This window comes from Haliotis asinina, chromosome 2, assembly GCF_037392515.1.
Source record: "Haliotis asinina isolate JCU_RB_2024 chromosome 2, JCU_Hal_asi_v2, whole genome shotgun sequence".
In the NCBI taxonomy this organism is placed as follows: domain Eukaryota; kingdom Metazoa; phylum Mollusca; class Gastropoda; order Lepetellida; family Haliotidae; genus Haliotis; species Haliotis asinina.
In genome coordinates this window covers 24,568,981-24,589,225 of record NC_090281.1, presented here as the reverse complement: position 1 = coordinate 24,589,225, position 20,245 = coordinate 24,568,981, and the positions used below count along the sequence as shown (strand labels likewise).

General features: G+C 40.3%; 1 protein-coding gene across 1 annotated transcript in view; it reads right to left on the bottom strand.

Annotated features, from left to right (window-relative positions):
• Positions 1-2,627: 2,627 nt before the first annotated feature.
• The window catches only part of LOC137272397 (uncharacterized), a 31,455-nt gene continuing 13,837 nt past the window's right edge, over positions 2,628-20,245 (bottom strand). The window contains exons 2-15 of the mRNA XM_067804774.1: positions 19,195-19,388; positions 18,470-18,660; positions 16,170-16,331; positions 15,812-15,911; positions 14,470-14,592; positions 12,431-13,529; positions 10,627-10,761; positions 9,540-9,680; positions 9,172-9,242; positions 7,612-7,676; positions 6,428-6,617; positions 5,295-5,369; positions 3,687-3,757; positions 2,628-2,847 (exon numbers count right to left, since the gene is read on the bottom strand). Coding sequence (XP_067660875.1) covers positions 2,690-2,847; positions 3,687-3,757; positions 5,295-5,369; positions 6,428-6,617; positions 7,612-7,676; positions 9,172-9,242; positions 9,540-9,680; positions 10,627-10,761; positions 12,431-13,529; positions 14,470-14,592; positions 15,812-15,911; positions 16,170-16,331; positions 18,470-18,660; positions 19,195-19,388 — 2,775 coding nt within the window. The 3' untranslated portion in view covers positions 2,628-2,689. The remainder of the gene's footprint in view (positions 2,848-3,686; positions 3,758-5,294; positions 5,370-6,427; positions 6,618-7,611; positions 7,677-9,171; positions 9,243-9,539; positions 9,681-10,626; positions 10,762-12,430; positions 13,530-14,469; positions 14,593-15,811; positions 15,912-16,169; positions 16,332-18,469; positions 18,661-19,194; positions 19,389-20,245) is intronic.

Here is a 20,245-nt window from a genome sequence, read left to right as displayed (position 1 = left end):
CTTCAAGTAGGGGAACTTCATTTTATTTTTTTATTTACGATTACGATTTCCTTACAACCATAGTTATTTGGAATGTAATCGCTTTTCAAAGATGATTGGTGTATGGCATGTAATTTGCATGTATACCATTTTCATTTCAAAACAAAAGACTAGAAACAAACACTAACAAATGTGTGATGCAAGATGAGTGTCAAAATTAATGTTCTAAGTGATTTCTTGACCTTTTTGAAGAAACGTCAAAATCAAGAATGGGACGCCATGCACGTGTATGGAGCTACTGCATTGTGCACATGCATATCATGCGTTGTGTTTAGGGGTGGTAATAGAGGGAAATGGTGGTGCGTAAATGAGATGTGTGTCCTTGAAACGTTTGTTAATGTTTACACTTCCTATCCAAATTGAAAGTTCAGGTTCCCCTACCTTATTTTAAGATTGTATAACACCATCATCAGGCAGGGCAATGAGTGTGAACTCAACTGATCTCAGGCTACTGATCTGCTTACTATTTTATTACAAAACAAGATCCTTCCTGAAAGCAACTATATATGGATGTACACTTCCATATATTGAGGAACGCAACATTTAAGAGCATTTTATTACTAAACATACTCCTCAAATTAAGAAGTTAACATCCATAAATTCTTGCCTTTATGTGTATCACTTGTACAATACCGTTCAAAGAAAATGCTTCAAAACATGGACAATTTCTGCAAATTGCACAGCAGTGCTATTGTCACAGAATAATGCCTTGAAAACCATCCCAATGGACAGCCATTCTATGAATTGCACAAATTAAAAGATTTTCTTTCTATAACCGCCTCAGCTGCTTTCAGCTGTATATCACTATTCTCACAGTGTCAACTTACTATAGGAGAAATCTGCAATGATGGCATGCTAAGTGGTCACCATCATGTTGAATCCTATGAGTTCAGCAAGCAAAGAAAGATTATTGGGAATAACTAGGATTTCAATGCATGAGCCATAGTTTCTGGCATGCCCAGGGACAAATATCAGCACCTTAGGCAACTGGGCCATTCATATCCCCCCACTTCCTATAAATGCACCCAAGGGTCTAACAGACCTATCTTTATTACATCATGTCTTCATCAACTGAATATTTGATGTTGACTAAGACTAGCTTTATCATGCCAGGTGATATAAATCTCACCCTCGAAAAGTATCCGCCTAAGCAGACCTAGACTCAGTGTTATTCGTTACACTGTTTATACTCAGTCAGGTAACCTTTTCAACTGACCAGTCAGACCACAGCTTACCAAATCACAAAAGTTGACATTTGTACATATCTTTTGAACTTTTACCTCGAAAAAGTTTGTACCCAAATGATTCCGAGTGCTATTTTTCGTACAATTGCTTCCCAGTGATGCACATGGATCATACCACAACTGTGAGTAAACAGTCTCTGAATATTGTTTTTGTCAATCAATATTCAAGGATGTTAGCTTGAAGAAATATTACATAATGGAAACCAAGTCATCAAAAAGCCTTAAGTATATAACATACTGCAGGTCAAATATCTATGTTTTATGCAGACTTTTGTTTGTTGAGAGATCAGTGTATCTGTCCTGCCAAACCCTTAACAGCAGTCATTGTCTGATTAGTTAAATCCATTCGTCCTTCATGCATCTTATTGGGATAGTCATAGGTCACTCAAAGGTGAGATAACGTGACCTTCTGCTAGGGTTTGTTACACTAAGTATAGAAGTGTAACGATTAATACTGAACTGTAGTTTGCTTACACTGGGAAAAGTATACAACTCAGACATCACTGAGGACAAACATATTCCTGTAGTAGTTCATAAATAACAACTTGTTAAGGGTATAATACCTAGCAACAGCCACTACATGAGATCAATAATGGACGGAGTCTGACACTCGCCTCATGCAAGGATTGCTCTCACCGACTTTTCCATCCCCAAAATACTGGGTATAAGGATCACATACAAACAAATCTCTCAATACTGAAAAATGTAGTTTTTTGGTTCAGAAATACTGATTGTTGTCTTGACAAGCAAGGAATGAGATCTGCAAATTCACATTAAAATACTTGTGGATAGATACTCTATAAAGCTGAAGGGTGAAAATCTAAAGATTCAATATGAAAAACATATTTCAAAGTATATTCTTACCCCTTCATTATATTAGACTACTGATTACTCTCTGAATATATGTAAGTTTGACAGAAACAAATAATTCCTTATAAACTGAAATGGAGCCACTGTGATATAACGTATTCATATATAGATGAAGTTTAGACAAGCTTCAGTTAGCACTTTAACAATGCAAAGAGGTGGGCAGAAAATAGATCGATTCAGGGACTGTGAGACAGACTCTGAACAGATGATGGAGCAAAAATAATACTCTGAAATGCTGTGTCCTCATATTACACAAGTTGATGTGCATTAAGTTTCACCGTTACTGTGTATCAGTTTTAAAAACTCCATCATGCCCGCAAAGTGTAATACTACTGGTAACAACAGAGATTATTTTATAGATGGTCTCTGGTCACATATATATTCTATTCAGTGGCTGCAACCAGTCTGTTCAACACTACTAACAGAACCTGATGAGCCTTTGAACTACAGCCATCACCAAGCACTGGCCCGGAATCTTTATGTGCCAAGTTCCTTTCCCTCTACTGCTGGTGTGAGATGGTGTGATCCAGGTATTGCTAACAGATGCTGTTACTCCTTGACGCTTTTCCTTTCATTTTCCCTTTGGCTTTCCCTTTCTTTTTCTTCTTTTTCCCTGGTGTCTTCAGCTCCATTGCACTCTTGGTGCGCCTGTCCTCATCTCGCTTCTGTAACCACAGGAGGTGGTCGGCCCTTGCTGTTAGGAACACAAGGCAAGGACATGTTAGACTGGGAAGACAACTTAGAGCATGTCAAGCATTAGGAAACAGTTATAACACGTGAGATTGTTAACTAGTGCTAATATGTATCAAACAGTTAAATCATGTCAGGAAGTCAAGTATTGTCATGGCATGAGAAATACAATCATAGCATGTCCAACAGTAAGAAAACCATACAGGCCAGGGGACAGCATAGTTTATTTCGGGGCACAGCACATCCTCGATATCTCCAGGCTAAACATTCCAATAAGTCTCCACTATACCCTGGACGCATCTACGCCTCAGCCCGAAAAATTTATTACCTCCCTTGGCTGGCGATTTCTCCAATCAGGTGTCTACGCTGGGAAGTTCAGCGAACCAGTAACAACTCACTTTCACTTTTGAAATTATCTAACTGATTAAACTTGGCAACATAAACCATGCAGAGGTTCTCTGAAAGAGGTAGAAAGAGTTCTTGCATATACAGTATTTTTTCTAAAGTTTCAGACCTATAACTTAAGTGTCTGTATGATTTCCCCAAAACATGAGTCGCACTGCGAGCAAACCTTCGCAGTTGTGACCGCTACCTTTGCTGACAAATGGCAAGCTCGGTTATAATGGCGGCTTAGCTGATTGGCTATTGTGAGAATGCGGAGCCAGCAAAGGGAGGTAATAAAATTATCGGTCCGTCCAGGGTATAGTGGAGACTTATCGGAAGGTTTACCCTGGACATATCAAGGATGGGCCCAACATTGTTAACACAAACTGATTATTACAAAGATGCTCAGCTCTATCAGAAGACCACAAGAGGGATGGACAGTCCTCAGCACTGGCTCACCTAGCTGTTTTTCTGCTAGTTTGAACTTGTTATATTCTTTAGGCAGCCAGAATCTTGGGTGACTCAAAAGCCTGAAATCATCAACACAATGAGTGAATTAGCAAGTGAGTTATATTACTTTTAGCAATATTCCAGCATTTAATGAAATTGGTTTAAACATCCACAATTGGTTCTTTACTTTGTAACATGTTGGGAATTGAACGTCTCTGGTGTGATAAGCAGATACTGTAACACTCAGCTTACCCACCTATCCCCACCAAGAAAAATCACAACCTTCAGAACGGTGTACAATATTTTCTTGGGTAAACTATGAACTTGCACACAATAAGCAAATCCCTCCTTCATGTACAAGTAAATCAGTCATGAATTCAACTTGATGGCATAGCTGCATGAAATATAAATGTCACTACAGCACAATCAATGGCCAGCCTTTTACAATGCATGCTGCCATGCTGGTGATGGGGATGAATATTACAAGCTGACCTTCATCTCCCACTCTTACTTTCTGTATCACTTTTCATGGGACCCTCAAATAGATGTGACATTCTGTCCCTACCATTATCTATACCAGTATTTAAATAAAATATGTCCCTACCATTATCTATACCAGTATTTAAATAAAATATGATCTTTCATGTGAGAACATAATACTGTGTCATATGTTCATGCTCTCCAACACATTTTGATGTGTTTATAACTTTTTTCCAAGTATGATATCTGAAAGAAATTCTGAAATGACTGCTGATAATTTAAACAGATGTGAGGCATGTCATAACCATTTCTTCTGTATTTTCTTGAAACAGTAACTAGTAGTGTGTGGCCCTGTGCATTAAGCCTAGGTTGCAAATCAGGGGCTCTTTTCACAAAGCAACCTTAACTAAAGTTAACCTTAACTCCAATTCTTTCACAAAGCTCTCGAAGGCCTAAGTTCTCGCAACTTTTCTTGTAGCATTCGTACCTCCTGTAACATAGGGAGTATGAATGCTTAGAGAAAAGTTATGACATCTTAGGCTTATGACAGCTTTGTGAAATGGATCCCAGTTGAAGTTTAGCGAGGCTGGTCACAGACAGTCCATGGGTTGGTGACAATGTTTGCATTGACTCCCAAAGTTCTAGGACTTCCATCCTACCAATAATGAATCAGTCATGTGGTCTCACTCTAAGCAAGTGAATTTGTTCAAAACTGTCTCTGTTAACCAAGCAGTGAATGGGTACCCGGTGGGATAAGCCTACTGACTATTAATCATCTAGCACCTCACAGGTCAAGGATAATAATGTCCATTATGTTGTCAGAGCATGCCTGTGCAGCGCCGTTTTCAGTGACATTTTTCAAGTAGAAAATATTGGATTGATAAAATGCAAATACTGAAGCCCAGGTGGAAACAGATGATAAAGAAACATTCAGGGTAGATGTAACAGTTTAATCCATTCCTTTGGAAATGTTTCATCTGTATGGATATATATATATATGCATATATTACTTTTCATTATGTGCATTGGTCCTGGCTAGTGGCATGCTTACAAAATAGAAAATCCCTTACTGTTTTTAATGGTATATATGTCGCCTTCTCATGTTAACTAATAATGAACCTGCTGCTGTGAACCTACCCATCGGATGGTGACATTGGCAGCTCTGATGGGAGATCGTAGTACAGGGTCTTTCCTGTAGGTGGGAACAGCGCTCTGTAGAAACATGAAATGTTGAAATCAAATGAAGAACTCTATGATCCATTTCATAGCCAAATGTCATCACTACAGTGACCATTAATCCATTTTCTGTAACATACATGAAAGTGTAAGCACTATTCACACACAGAGTTTGTCTAATACAGACCACATTGACAGATCAAAGTGATCAAGATACAGTCAGGGTTACAAGAGTTGCTTCCCTTGCTATGCCATGCAAATGCAATGATTTAGCTGAATGTTCCTGAAATGTGTGAGTTTTAGTTAGTAATAATCCTGCAAAAACAAGGCAGGAGGCACCAGAAAGGGCTTCACACATTGTACCCATGTGGGGAATTGAACCCAGGTCTTGAGCGTAATGACAGAACGCCTTAACCACTGGGCTACCCAATTGCCCTCTTAATGTAGGGGAAAGGCATGATGACTTGAACAAGTCAACATCACATGACCATACATAATGATCGTAACTCCCACACTCTGGAAGAGCTGGAAGAGATATATGCTCCGATCATAATTCCCCAGCTCTTCAAGATATATATCTAATACATATGATTCTAATTTTAATATAATACACAAAAGTTTAGACTCAATAGCCACTTTTTTCAGTCAGCTGTTCTTAACTAAATTTCACAAATTATTTCACACTATTTATAGATACTGTTTACACATGAACTGATGTACACTAAAACAAATTTGTAACATAATGAAAAGATTATTGTCATGATTTCAATAAATAATGAAACTCTCAACAAAACTTCACATATAAACGCAGCTGTCCACATGCATGATATTTGCAGATGCTTTTCATCAATTTGATGTATGATCCTGATGTAATTCATCTGCATTAAGGCTGCAGTTGGTTCCCTAATGCTGGTGGAAAACTTCATCTTTCATGTAACCATATATATTTACACAACATTTAGTGATTCTCAACTTTTGATGGGTTGTATATACATTCATGTAGGCCTCAGCATTAAGATCCCCGTGAGAAATGGATCAAGGTCTAAAGAAGACGACGACCTGGAGTGCAAGGTACCAACGATGACAACACCCACCTCTCAAGCGTCTCTGGCTTGACATTGCAGCCCAGCTCTGCCATTCGTGTGTGCATCTCCTGGCATGCCAGGTTCTCCTCTGTCTCTAGGTCATGTGATGGCTTCTTGGTGTTAATGTAGACAATGCTGTCTGGGTCCCAACTCTCCTTCTTCCGAGACATGTTGGTTTGTGAGTAGTTGGCGTACCGCTCTGTAACAGAGAGAGTAAGGTTTGAAGCCAGGCCATTCTTTTAGCAGTATTCCAGCAATATCACTATTGGGGATGCCAGAAAAGGGCTTCATACATTGTACAGATCTAGTGAATTGAACCCACGACTTTGTCATGATGGCAGACACCTTAACCACAAGGCTACCCCAACGTCCTTCACTGCAACACAACCTGTGAAGGTCTGGGGAGGAATAGGTCTTCAGCAACCCATGCTTTCCACAAAAGGCGACAGGATCAGGTTGTCAGGTTCACCGACTTGGTTGACATACGTCATTGGTTTCCAATGAAGCTGCTGCTTTTGATCACTGGATTGTCTCGTCCAGACTCAATTATTTACAGACTGCTGCCATATAGCTGGAATACTGCTGAGTGTGGAGTAAAATCAAACTCACTAACTGTCACACAAGGTTATCATACTATGGAGTTGGAGTTTTAGGAATTTGGAATACTAGCAGTAGCTTGTGATGCAGAGTTAGTTGGGAAGTGGTTTAGAGTAGTGACTGGTATTGATTTAAGCAGTATGTCAGTTGTTTTTCATGGCATGTTGGTATACTGCTTGTCTTGTTTGTTTTGTTTGTTGCTTAATCTCTATGTTTCGTAAATCGTGAGTCTTGATCAACCAAACCAGTGATTAATAGTATGAGCAGTATGCCATGGTGTACAATTACAGGAGGGCAACCAAGCTACCAAATCTGACAACCCAGTCTAAATGATTTAACTGACTGAAAAAACAATAAGCATCACAATCATGACATCTTGATCAAATATGATTTTGAAGGATATTTACTGTATGGAATGCTGTGTCTAGTGTTGACCGCAGATCATTAGAGACTTGCTAATACACAAAAGATAGTTAGCAAACTTCCTCTTTGAAAAGATGGATAACTATATAAAACTTGGTTTGAAGTGATATTTCAGGCAATCTCCTTCAAGATAGTATCCATTATCTAAGTCTGTTCTAGAATTCAGTACTTACTTTTACTAGAGCGAGGACCTCTCTCTGCCGTAGCAGCAGACTGGATTCTGCGAGTGTCAGCATTCCTGCAACATCAACACAGGGTCAGCAGTTGTCTACCTTGGGGAGGAACCAGGTGGTAAGGAGATGATGAGTGTGTTTCCTTGGGACTAAGGAGTCTTCAGAAATTCAGAGAGGTGGAAATAAGGGGAAATGGCAGGGTGAAATTTAGGAGGGTCCTGAAACAATGGAGAGGTTGGAAGGTCTGCAATTAAATCAGAAGTCAAGGGGGTTTGGAATAAACAGGAGGGTTCAGGAGGATTATAGAATGTAGACAATCTAAATAAACTTCGTGTCAGTATTATTCGTTACACTCCTCTACCGAGTCTAAACAAACCCTAGTAGGATTCTGGTCACCTCAGGTAACCCTTGAGATTGACCAATCAGAACGTAGCTTACCAAATCATTTGCACATTTGCACATAACTTTTGAACTTTTACCTCAAAAAGTGTTTGTACCCGAACGATCCCGAACGCTTTTTCTGTTCAATTGCTTTGGGGTGATGCAAACTAGTGCAGTGCATGAACAGTTGCTGAAAATAGGGTTTTTTGATAATATTCAAGGATGTTAGCTTGTGGAAATATTGGCAGATGGTAACCATGTCATCAGAATGCCTTAAGCATATATACTGAAGGTAAAATATCTGTGTTTTATGTGGATCTTCATTTGTTGAAAGATAAGTGTCACTGTCTGGAGAATTTTGTAAGTCCTGCCCAACGTGAACAGTAGCCATTGTCTGATTGGGTAAATCTGTTCACCCTTCTCGCGTTAACAGTGGAAGGTCACAGTTCACTCAAAGGTTACCTGATGCGACCACCTACTAGGGTTTATTAGACTCAGTGTAAGAGTGTTACGGATAATACTGAATTCAGTGAGACTGAGAATATGGGGGATGTCAAGAGGGTTAGGGGTATAGTCATCAGGGTTGGATACGGAAGGGAACAGTCACTGAGGTTTTAAGTAGGAGGAGAAAGCAGCAGGGTCTAGAAATGTGGCAGATGTCAGCAATATTTGGAAATGGTGAGTGAGTTATGTTTTACGCTGCTTTTAGTAACATTCCAGCAATAGCATGGTGGGGTCATCTGAAATGGGCTTCACACATTGTACCCATGTGGGGAATCGAAACCTTGCCTGGTGCCTGACCAATGAACACTTTAACAACTAGGCTACCCCACCGACCCGATCTGGAAAAAGGGGAATAAGCATCAGGGCATGGAAATATGGCTGGAATCAAGAGGTAATGGAAATACAAGAGGTCATTAAGGTTATAGAATGGGAGAGATGACATGAGGATTTACAAACTGGGGAGAGGTTAATAGGGTTTGAAAACAGGGGTTGGAAACAAAAAGGTCTGAACAAAACAACAAGGTAAAATCTGGCACCACTAAATAAAGGCTGAGAGATAAAGGTATGAGTTTCAATTTTCAATAGGGTGGCACTGACTTGTCAAGAATTTCTGCAGTGAAAAAACACCATGTCATTGTTGTATTTTGACAACTGGTGAACAGTTCTGAGACTCACAGTTTCCTGTCTGAGGTGACAAGACAGGAGGTTGGTCGGAGCATCGTGTTGTCCTCTGCATCTGTCTGCATCTGCAGAAACAAAGCAGACGTGTCCTCATTGCAGTAAGTCTCCATACACCATACAGACTGAACAGTGTCATTTTAGGACAAAATCTCAACTGGTCAAGGTGGTATTTATCTAACTCTGAATTTTCCAACAGACATTAGCAGAAAAAAAATGGAATTACAAAAAGAAATATCAGTCGGAATGATTCCTGACAGCATTTCAAAATTTTTGATTGATATTTGTAAATTTCATAGGACTTGTCTGTAACAGATAAACCATTTGGTATTCAATATATTTGAGTGATCAAGGTCTATACTGACACTGAGGGATATGACGCTCTCTGTGTGAACCTTGATGATATTTTCGTCAGCTGTTGGTTCTGGCTTGTGTTTTACTCGTTTTGTATTGGCCGACCTTCCTCGCCGCGGGGGAGCAGGAGGCGCCAGGAACATGTTGTTGAACTGGAAGCAGTCATAGAAACCACATTAAGATAAAGCCTGGTGTCCACAGTTTTAATAATAAATAAATAATAATAATATGCAATATTTGTATAGCGCCATCAAAATATGGCTTAACATAAAATCACTCTAAGGCACTGAACAGTGTTTACTGGGATAAGACATGTGTGGTCATAAGATACAAACATTAGAAGTTACTCTATGACTTGGTCACTCGGGCTGCAACGATTCAGTTCAATTCACTGAAAATTGAATCTGACACCTTAGTTTCGATTTTCAATAACCATTATCACAATTTTGATTTTGATATTTGAATACCTATTCAAACTATTTCAAATCAGCCAGAACATAATTTTGACTCCAAATCAAATAGTTTTGAGTGCTAAAATAAGTAACAACATGGTTGGATTATGAAGGCAGGTTATCCAGTGAGAATTCTTGTTAGAGGACATCACCAAGTTGACAACAGATTTCACCTTAAAAATGCCAACTCTGAGAGTTAAATGAAATCTGATGTTTTTATTTGTATGAAGAATTGAATTGAAAGTGATTGAATCAAGGATCCAACATCGAGAACTCGCATCAAATCTAGTCATGGTCTGGGTGAATCATTACAGCCCTATTGGTTACATGACTTGATCACATGACAGAGCTAAACAACAGAATGTGTTGATACCTATTACACTATGTCAATACTTATCCTTAACAGCACAATAAAGTTCCATTAAATACTGGAAACACTTTAAATATTCAACAAAAATGTGACTATATTTTTGAGACAGTCAAATTTGCAAACAATAAACAGGAAAATGTTTTTAAAGTATTTACTGGAAAATATTTAAAGTACACAAATCATCAAATGCTTAATACACTGATATAATAAACCGTTACAGACTGACCCAAGTTCTACCATTTGTACAAAAGTCCTAAAATAGGACAGTCTGTGTACCTTTTCTTCAGACTTGGCTGCAGCCTTAGCAAGGATCTCGAGGTCCTCAGGGGACAGAGATGCAAACCCCAGACTCGTTTTGGCAGGGGGCTCTGGTTCAGGCTCCGGCTCCGGCTCCTTAGGCTTAGGAGGAACCTGATAAGAGGGAGGAAGTATAGAGTAACTCTTTTCTTAGTAATTTTCCAGCAAAATCATGGTAGGGGGCACAACACACGGGCTTCACACAGAAGGGGGTAGTTGACACTTTGACCACCAGGCTGCCCCACAACCCTGGAATAAAACAAACATCTGAAACTGACAGTACTGGTAGTTCAGAGCAAGTGACACAACAAGACAACTATCTCCCCTGGAACAAGACAGCCATGACTTGTCAGCGGTGGTAGTTCAAAGCAAGGGAGTGTGAGTTTCACCTTCCTGCAACAACACGACAACTATCTCCCCTGGAACAAGACAGCCATGACTTGTCAGCGGTGGTAGTTCAGAGCAAGGGAGTATGATCAGAGCAAGGGAGTATGATCAGAGCAAGGGAGTATGATCAGAGCAATCGAGTATGATCAGAGCAAGGGGGTATGATCAGAGCAATCAAGTATGATCAGAGCAATTGAGTATGATCAGAGCAATTGAGTATGATCAGAGCAAGGGAGTATGATCAGAGCAAGGTATGAGAGCAAGGGAGTACGATCAGAGCAAGGGAGTATGATCAGAGCAATCGAGTATGATCAGAGCAAGGGAGTATGATCAGAGCAAGGGAGTATGATCAGAGCAAGGTATCAGAGCAAGGGAGTATGATCAGAGCAAGGGAGTATGATCAGAGCGAGGGAGTATGATCAGAGCAAGGTATCAGAGCAAGGGAGTATGATCAGAGCAAGGGAGTATGATCAGAGCGAGGGAGTATGATCAGAGCAAGGTATCAGAGCAAGGGAGTATGATCAGCGCAAGGGAGTATGATCAGAGCAAGGGAGTATGATCAGAGCAAGGGAGTATGATCAGCGCGAGGAAGTATGATCAGAGCAAGGGAGTATGATCAGAGCAATTGAGTATGATCAGAGCAAGGGAGTATGATCAGCGCGAGGAAGTATGATCAGAGCAAGGGAGTATGATCAGAGCAAGGTATCAGAGCAAGGGAGTATGATCAGAGCAAGGGAGTATGATCAGCGCAAGGGAGTATGATCAGAGCAAGGGAGTATGATCAGCGCGAGGAAGTATGATCAGAGCAAGGGAGTATGATCAGAGCAAGGGAGTATGATCAGAGCAAGGTATCAGAGCAAGGGAGTATGATCAGAGCAAGGGAGTATGATCAGCGCAAGGGAGTATGATCAGAGCAAGGGAGTATGATCAGCGCAAGGGAGTATGATCAGAGCAAGGGAGTATGATCAGCGCGAGGAAGTATGATCAGAGCAAGGGAGTATGATCAGAGCAAGGGAGTATGATCAGAGCAAGGTATCAGAGCAAGGGAGTATGATCAGAGCAAGGGAGTATGATCAGTGCAAGGGAGTATGATCAGAGCAAGGGAGTATGATCAGCGCGAGGAAGTATGATCAGAGCAAGGGAGTATGATCAGAGCAAGGTATCAGAGCAAGTGAGTATGATCAGCGCAAGGGAGTATGATCAGAGCAAGGGAGTATGACTCTGACACTTTCAGCAATATTCCACCAGTAAAAGGAGGTATGAGAAAAGGCTTTATATTGTAGAGGAGTCAAACTCAGGACCTTAGGGAGAAAAACAAACATTTAAACCAGTGAGTTACCCATCACACTACTTTATGAGTGTGTGTACATATTATATCGTACAGGCAAATCCTCACCTTGATAGATACAGCACTGTTCCTGGGAGACATTCTCTTCTGTTCCAGATAGTCAACGGCCACAGCCAGCTTCTCCCTTGGCTTGGTACTAGTGATGAGAGTCCCTGGGATGACACTGCGTTCAGTCTTCTCTACAGGCATATTGTCGTTGAACTCAAACGTTTTAATGGTCTTGTAAACCAAATTCTCCTTCTCCTCACTGCAGTTTCGCTCTGGAGATTTCCTGCGGTCGGTCCTCATTGCAACTTCATAGTAATTCTTTTCTGTTTGAGATTTGTATAGCTTTGGGTTAGATGGTGGATGTAGGAATTTAGTGATGTTTTTACGTAGATGTGAATTATTGGTATTGTTCACGGAGAGAATGCTTGATTTGTCATCCATGTCGTCTTCATTGTTGTCTTCACTCTCTGTCAAACTGACTTGAGATACCATGGTGATTAAATCAATTTCTTTACGAATCTTTTTCTTTTTTTCCTGTGTTTCTTGTGTGCTGCTTTTATCGCTTTCGGTGTCATCATAACGAACCGTTACCGTAGGGACAACAGGAGAAACTGGGACATGGTTTCGTGCAACTGGCCTGACATCAAGTTCAAGGCCAAGTGTGTCATAATCATGCGTGACAGTATCACTCTGCACCTTTTTCTCAACTAACATCGTAGACGAATCAATACCAGAATTAATCCGACTTCTCACATGACTGTAATCAGCACGTGAAAATTTCTTTTTAGCCATTCCCCTCCTGCCTGCAGAAAGAGTTGCCACCTTCCGTCCCACGTTCCTTGGGGTGATATCAACTGTGACATTACGATCCTCCCTAAAGAGGACTCCAGTGCGACCTGCACTCCGCACGTTCAGACGACTCATGTGCTGCATGGGAGTGGCTGTCGTTGGAGACACTGGCAGAGTGCGGGCGTTCACATCGTACAGACTCGGACTCCTTCTCCCAGAAGCCTGTTCTTCATCATGAGGTGACAGGTTTGTCTTGTCTGCGGGTTGCGCGTTGATGTAGGAAATTCCCGAGCGCTCGTTGTACTTGACAAGTCGGTTAGGTTTGGTGGTGGTGGTCTCATTTGAGTGACTCTCCGCCTCACGTAGCAGCCTGGAATGAGATAAAGTATCATAGACTCCAAATCAGTTTGTCACAGCTAGCATTACCCAACAGAAATTTCCCATGGAGGTGATGTGAAAAAGGAGGATTATCATAAATGGACGATGAATTGAAGTATATTGGACATGAAGCGATCACTAACTTGTGCTATCTTCAGTCTTACTGCCTCACTGAACCTCATTTATGTACAAATATTAGATTGAGCTGAGGAACATGTCACAGAGATTGGCTGTTTGTGGACTTAGTGTCTCTCTACCTTCCATAACACTTCAAGTAGATAACCAAAGCTCATGATATAAGTTAACAGTAAAGCATGTTTAATGTGGAAATGAGGATTCGTTAGAAAACACTATATGAAATTGTGAGATCAGTTGGTGCTGTCGAACCTTAATTTAGCATCAAGAAATAGAGACACATATGCTCACAGATACAAGGACAAACATACATGCGTAGACATGTATGTGCAGATAAACACACAGACACAAACAATCACAGACAGACACCGACACCCACACACAGATACACAGGCTTGTCCATGTAATCATACACAGACAGGCAGACAAACTGAGAGACTGAGAGAGAGAGAGACAGGTAGGCAGGCAGACGCACAAAGAGACATGACAGACACACAGAGTTACATTCGCACCTACAAATGCACACTCAGACAGAGACAGACAGGCAGACACACACAGACCGACACAGACAGACACAGACGCACGCACGCACGCACGCACGCACGCACGCACGCACGCACGCACGCACGCACGCACGCACGCACGCACGCACGCACGCACGCACGCACGCACGCACGCACGCACGCACGCACGCACGCACGCACGCACGCACGCACGCACGCACGCACGCACGCACGCACGCACGCACGCACGCACGCACGCACGCACGCACGCACGCACGTGTAAAAATCTGTCACCTCTCAGTGTCCAGCTCATCCATGTCTGCCTCCTCATCTTCAGCTTTCGGCAGGGACAAATGGATAGGTTCTGGCGTTGGCTTCCGCAGTAGGTAGGACTTCTGGCTCTCACAGGGAAGCGACCTGGTCAAAGGTTAGAAAATAGGTCAGAGAAGTGTAATGTCTCTCCAACAAACGTTTGGGCCTTGACCTTCCTGGTGGAATAGCGCACTGGTAAGTCAAGGTTAAAGAAGTACACTTGTACTCATGAAACAGGTGACACTAATAACGATTCTTCCAGTTTCATTTGAGATCATCTAGCCTCTGTTTCCATGACCTATATGAAGCATTATAGAGGTGTCATCATTTGAAAAATTATTTTCTGATATGTAAAAAGTGGCAGCATAGTGTTTTTCATTACTCGCCTGTGGATGATACTGCAGTGTAATATTTTTATGGTAATATTACACTAGTGTAATACAGCTAGACATATGATATCATAATGGTTACAGTTATGACATCACAATGCTATTGCCTTTGTCACAATAGTATATAGAGGATACTAAACGACCTTCCATGTAATACCATTTTTATTGAAAGAGTTAATGATTTCGTATCAGATGAGCGAAAGCGAGTTTGATACTCAATCTTTAACGAGTTTAATGAAAATGGTATTACATGGAAGGTCGTTTAGTATCCTCTATATACTATTGTGACAAAGGCAATAGCATTGTGATTTGGTTATCTGTTTATTACTCGCTAACATAAGTTGACAGAAACTGCGGTGAAATTGCCTACAGTGTGAGGACTCTCAGCTTTCCGCGAGCCAAGCAAGGTCTAGTAAAATCGCGACATCAACATTAGCATTGTGACGTCACAACTTTGAACCATTTTGATGCCATACATCAAGCGGTATTACACTAGTGTAATACTGAAGTGAAAATATTACACTGCAGTATCTTCAACAGGCGAGTAATAATAGACATTACTTGACTCATGGAAAGCTGAGAGTCATCACAGTGTAGGTAGTCAAATCTATCAAATTATGATGGAGAGTAAGAAACAGAATACTAAACTCACTTCCTTGAAATACTATTTTTGTTAAACTCGAGAAAGATAAGGTACCACTTGCTTTCGCTCATTTGACTCCCTCATTAACAAAATCACTCATTAAAAAATTTTATTACACAGAAGGTCATTTAGTATACTCTATATATCATTGAGAAGGATTAGAAGCTCTTTGAAAATTTTAGAACTAAACCTGGATTGAAAGAATCACTTCAGAGAAATCAGACCAAAGAGCCTTGTCATGAGTTATTGCAAATCATATTGGTCTATATCTATGTATAAACTATGTACTCACTCGACATCACTGACATTATCCAGAGTGGCCTCCCCTGGTTCTGGAGACACACATGGGGCAGGGGGCGCTCCACTGTTAGAGAACTCATAATGGCCATATTCTGAAAATGAAGAGAGCTTTATGGATGCCAACTTCTTTATTATGAGGAACACAACATTTCGGACTATATCCTTAATCCTTGATCAGGTAAATGAATGCAGCATGAGGGAGAGAGCATAATACGTAAGAATAACAAAAGTAACTAAGTAAAAGCCTTTTTGTGTGATTGGCAAAGGACAAATGGAGGCCAGTATTTGTCTGTTAATTAGTTAACTGTTAATTAGTACTGGATGTTAGCCTAACAACACCGTATACTAACCTGACTCGATGGTTGAATGCGAGTCTGCAGCGATGTTGGGGTTGATCATGTCCATGTCGATGCGCAGTCCGGCTGGAGGCCCAACCCATGCAATCCCGGTTGCCGACCCCACAGCCGGTTTGCGTGGGGGGCGCCCGTTTGGATCATACTTGGACCCTTTCACTACAAGACAATGAAGTGTTCACATACAATTAACTTCAAATTTCAATGACAGTTCTGTAACTTAAACATATAAATCTCTAATTCACGTAACACGAATTTGATTTTGAAATGGCTATCATCTGTCACAGTTAAAAAACACAGCAAACTTTCTTCCACAAACTGGTTATTAAATTCTCATAAAAAATGTCTCTGTGTTGCGTACTATGTAAACCCAGTATTGTCTCAGCCATATAATGGTGGCCAGTAAATACTCAAACCTACACCAGACAATCTAGTGATTATCTGTTTGAATGGCATCATACTTATATTTTCTTAATTCACTGACCTTTAAATCATTGATCACATATTTCAGCTGTGATCATAACGTGCATCAACCAATGAATCAATGAGCATGATTTGTAGGGCTGTAATGATTTGACTCGATTCACTGAAAATCAAATCTGCCATCTTTGTTTCAATATTTGATAATCATTATCACTATCTTTTTTTATGTTTTAGAAATGATTTTACCATTATCACTATTTCGACTCAGTATCTGAATATCGTTTTCAACTGTTTCCACAATATATCATGATTTTTCATAAATCTTGTGCAGTTTCAAGTGCTAAAATATGGGAAAATGTGATTCACTGATGCTGTCATTAGTAGACATTGCCAAGTTGATGATAGATTTCAAGCAAGAAAAGCTGACTCACTTGAAAACTGAGAGTTAAATGAAATCTGATGTTTTTGCTTGTATGGAGATTGAATAAAACATGATTGAATCAAGGGTTCAATATCCCATATCCCAGGGTTCTGTAGCCCATATGATTAACTGATCACATTTGTTGCCTGTAACACAACATGCATGGTCTGTTTCAGACCAGTTCTAGCCAGCATATTCCCACGAACTGGGTGAAATTCTGTTCATTCACACTCAAAAAAGTATTCTTAATTTTGTAACTGACACTTTCATTCAAAGCAACCCTATTACAGAGAAAGTTCTTGTTGGAACACAAAAAGTCCAAAGAGCACATCTTCAACAAGTTGAAAACACTTGAAAACCAACATATTTCTATGCTTGTCACGAGAGCAGGATGTATCACCCATTATCATGATAATAGTCATTCAGATATGAAATAGGGAGATGATGTGACAATGGTATCTTTATCCTGACCACCAGCAAGTATGACGTTTATGAACCACTGTCAATACCTTTAGCATTCTGGAAGGTATGGCGGTAAATGTTCTTGTGTATACTTGGCACAAAACCTGTTTGTTTTAGCTAAAAGACTCCATAAGCGCAAAAACATCATGAAATCAATTCTAATGCATTTACAGATCAACAATAATAACTATATACATAACCGTTGACAATAACACATAATTAGTGTTCAGTATACAGTCAGGCCGCGTTAGTCCGGACCCCGGCAATCCGATTCCTGCGATATCCGAACGATAGCTAACTCTAACCAATCTTGTTTACAATTTCAGACATCGGATATGTTTTGTGATTGGTATGATCATTTGACAGACAGATGCAATCACGTGGTTGACACGTGATGTCACTTTGTAACAATGCTGCTAGTCACAAGTATGCCAATGTCAAACTGACCAACGTGAAAGTTGATTTATTGCCCCCAAACACCACATCGCACATTCAGCCAACTTGTATACGTTCGTATGTTTTTGTGTTGCCATGTCACAGGGAAGTAACCCTATTGTAGTTGTGTTCATAAAAGTTCGTTTCAGTAGTCCGTACGTTTCACTATCCGAACATTTTTGATGAAAAATGGACGTGTTTGGATTAACGCAGCCTGACTGTAATACTACAACACAAGTCCTACACATTCTGATATCATCCAATCAGGAAACAGTAGTTGCCGATAGATGTGCCCATATTACTTTATGGAAACAGGGAAGACATTTGTTGGATTAGACAATCAAATGCCTCCGAAACACTTGAAACGTTTTATTTCTAAGTGTGAGATACAGTCATAAATATTACCCATGAACCCTTCTGAACATGAATCCTTCATCATTAGGATTATAATAATATGACTATGCTTGTTAAATTTAGAAATTCACTCTAAGGTAAAGTGATATCCCGATACTGATTAAGATTCAGTAGAAGTGAAGTGATATGATGACCGCCTCACCTGCAATGGTTGTTGGTTCACTAGCCGGTGCCGACTGCGGCAAGTCTTTGGCACTCTGTGGTCGGTTCTTCCTGCCACTAGGGGGCCGAGTACATCCAGTGGTTTTGGCGCTGGCAGGACGTTTCCTGGTCGGGGGTTTTGTGGCCTCACTATGATGTTTGATCAGATCTGGGATGGATGAGTTACTTCCCCTGAATGATAAAGAATGATAAAGAATGATAAAGAATTTTGGGCTCTGAAGTTGTGAAATATTTACGTTTCACACTACTTTAGCAGTATTTCAGTTTTATCATGGCATGTGACCTTGACATTAAAGAAAGCCAAAAGTACCGATGATCATCACTATTTACCATTGGTGAAATCCATGAGGACAACATCTAACCTGTGGAAACAATCTTGGCAAAGCAGGTTCTTGAAATCTGAAACATGTTTCTGGTCTGTCCCTGCAGACACAGTGAATTGTACAAATGGAGCAAAATCTGTGAAGTATTATGCTTTAACAAGCAGAAGAAAGAACAATTATCAATTTTGGTGGTAAATTGGTTCTTTTCCTTAAAGACAAAACAAAAGTTTTTTTCTACCAGTGTTCAATATGTTACTGAAAATCAGTTAAATCTGAAATTACTGAAATCTTAAACATACAGGCTGAAATAAAATCAAGACTAAACTTTCGGTCCAAAATGAGTACAGAGCTGAAATTTCAATGTTTGGTGTGTATTCCTCACCATGCATTCTTCTGCAAGTTTACTGTTGACAATGGCGGGTCTGTCCCGATTTCTGACAGGAACTGATTTCTACAGTTACGATCATACACAGATGGAGCCTTAAGATCACGTGGGTCAGCAAGGCCAAGGTTATAGACTGTGGTCTTCACCTGGTCAAGACGGGCCAAGGACACACTTGCAGGACGGGTCCAGTTCTGTAGGAGTGAATGAATGAGTTTAGTTTTCCATCACTTTTAGCAATATTCCAGCAATATCACAGGGCGCACCATAAATGGGCTTCACATAATGTACCCATGTGGAGAATCAAACCTGGATCTTTGGTGTGATGAGTCAATGCTTTAAACACTAGCCAATAGCTATCCCACAACCCCTGTGAGATGGTGAACATGATGTGTACATGCCAACTCATTTGATACACCAGATACACATTCTATGTTTGTTTATTTGTTTGTTCATTCATCTCATGGGTTCGTGAGTGAGACTTTGCGACTATGTGAGTGTGTGATTTCAAGACCAAGAGAGTGAGTGATACTGCGAGTGGAGAGGATTGATTTTGTGAGAGTTTGTGAGTGATTTTGTGAGTAATTTTGTGAGAGTTGTGATTCTGTGGGTGAGTGAGTAAAAGATTGTCAGTGGAGTGGAGTGGAGTGGAGGGAGCAAAAGTGCAACAAGAGTTTGTGGATGACAGCGTGAGACAAGGTACGAAATTAATGCTTTGAGGTAGCAAATTTGCTATTCAGAATCCTATTTTGCTACCTGAAAAAAAACACGCAGTAGCAACAACTTGCTACATTGCATTTTTTAGTGAAACCACTTATGTTCATCAATTAGCTGTCAGTTTCAAAGGAAATATCTCTACTTGTGCACATTTATTCATAAAATTATATTTTAATTTTTAAAAAAGGCTTGTAGGTTTTTTTGGTCACAACACAATATATAGATGTTTGATTGGCATTTAAGAAGACGCTATATGATGAACATAGAGACATTTCTGGGTTCCATCTTGTTTCATTATGGACAACAACGTAGAACAAGCCCTGAAATGTTGTGG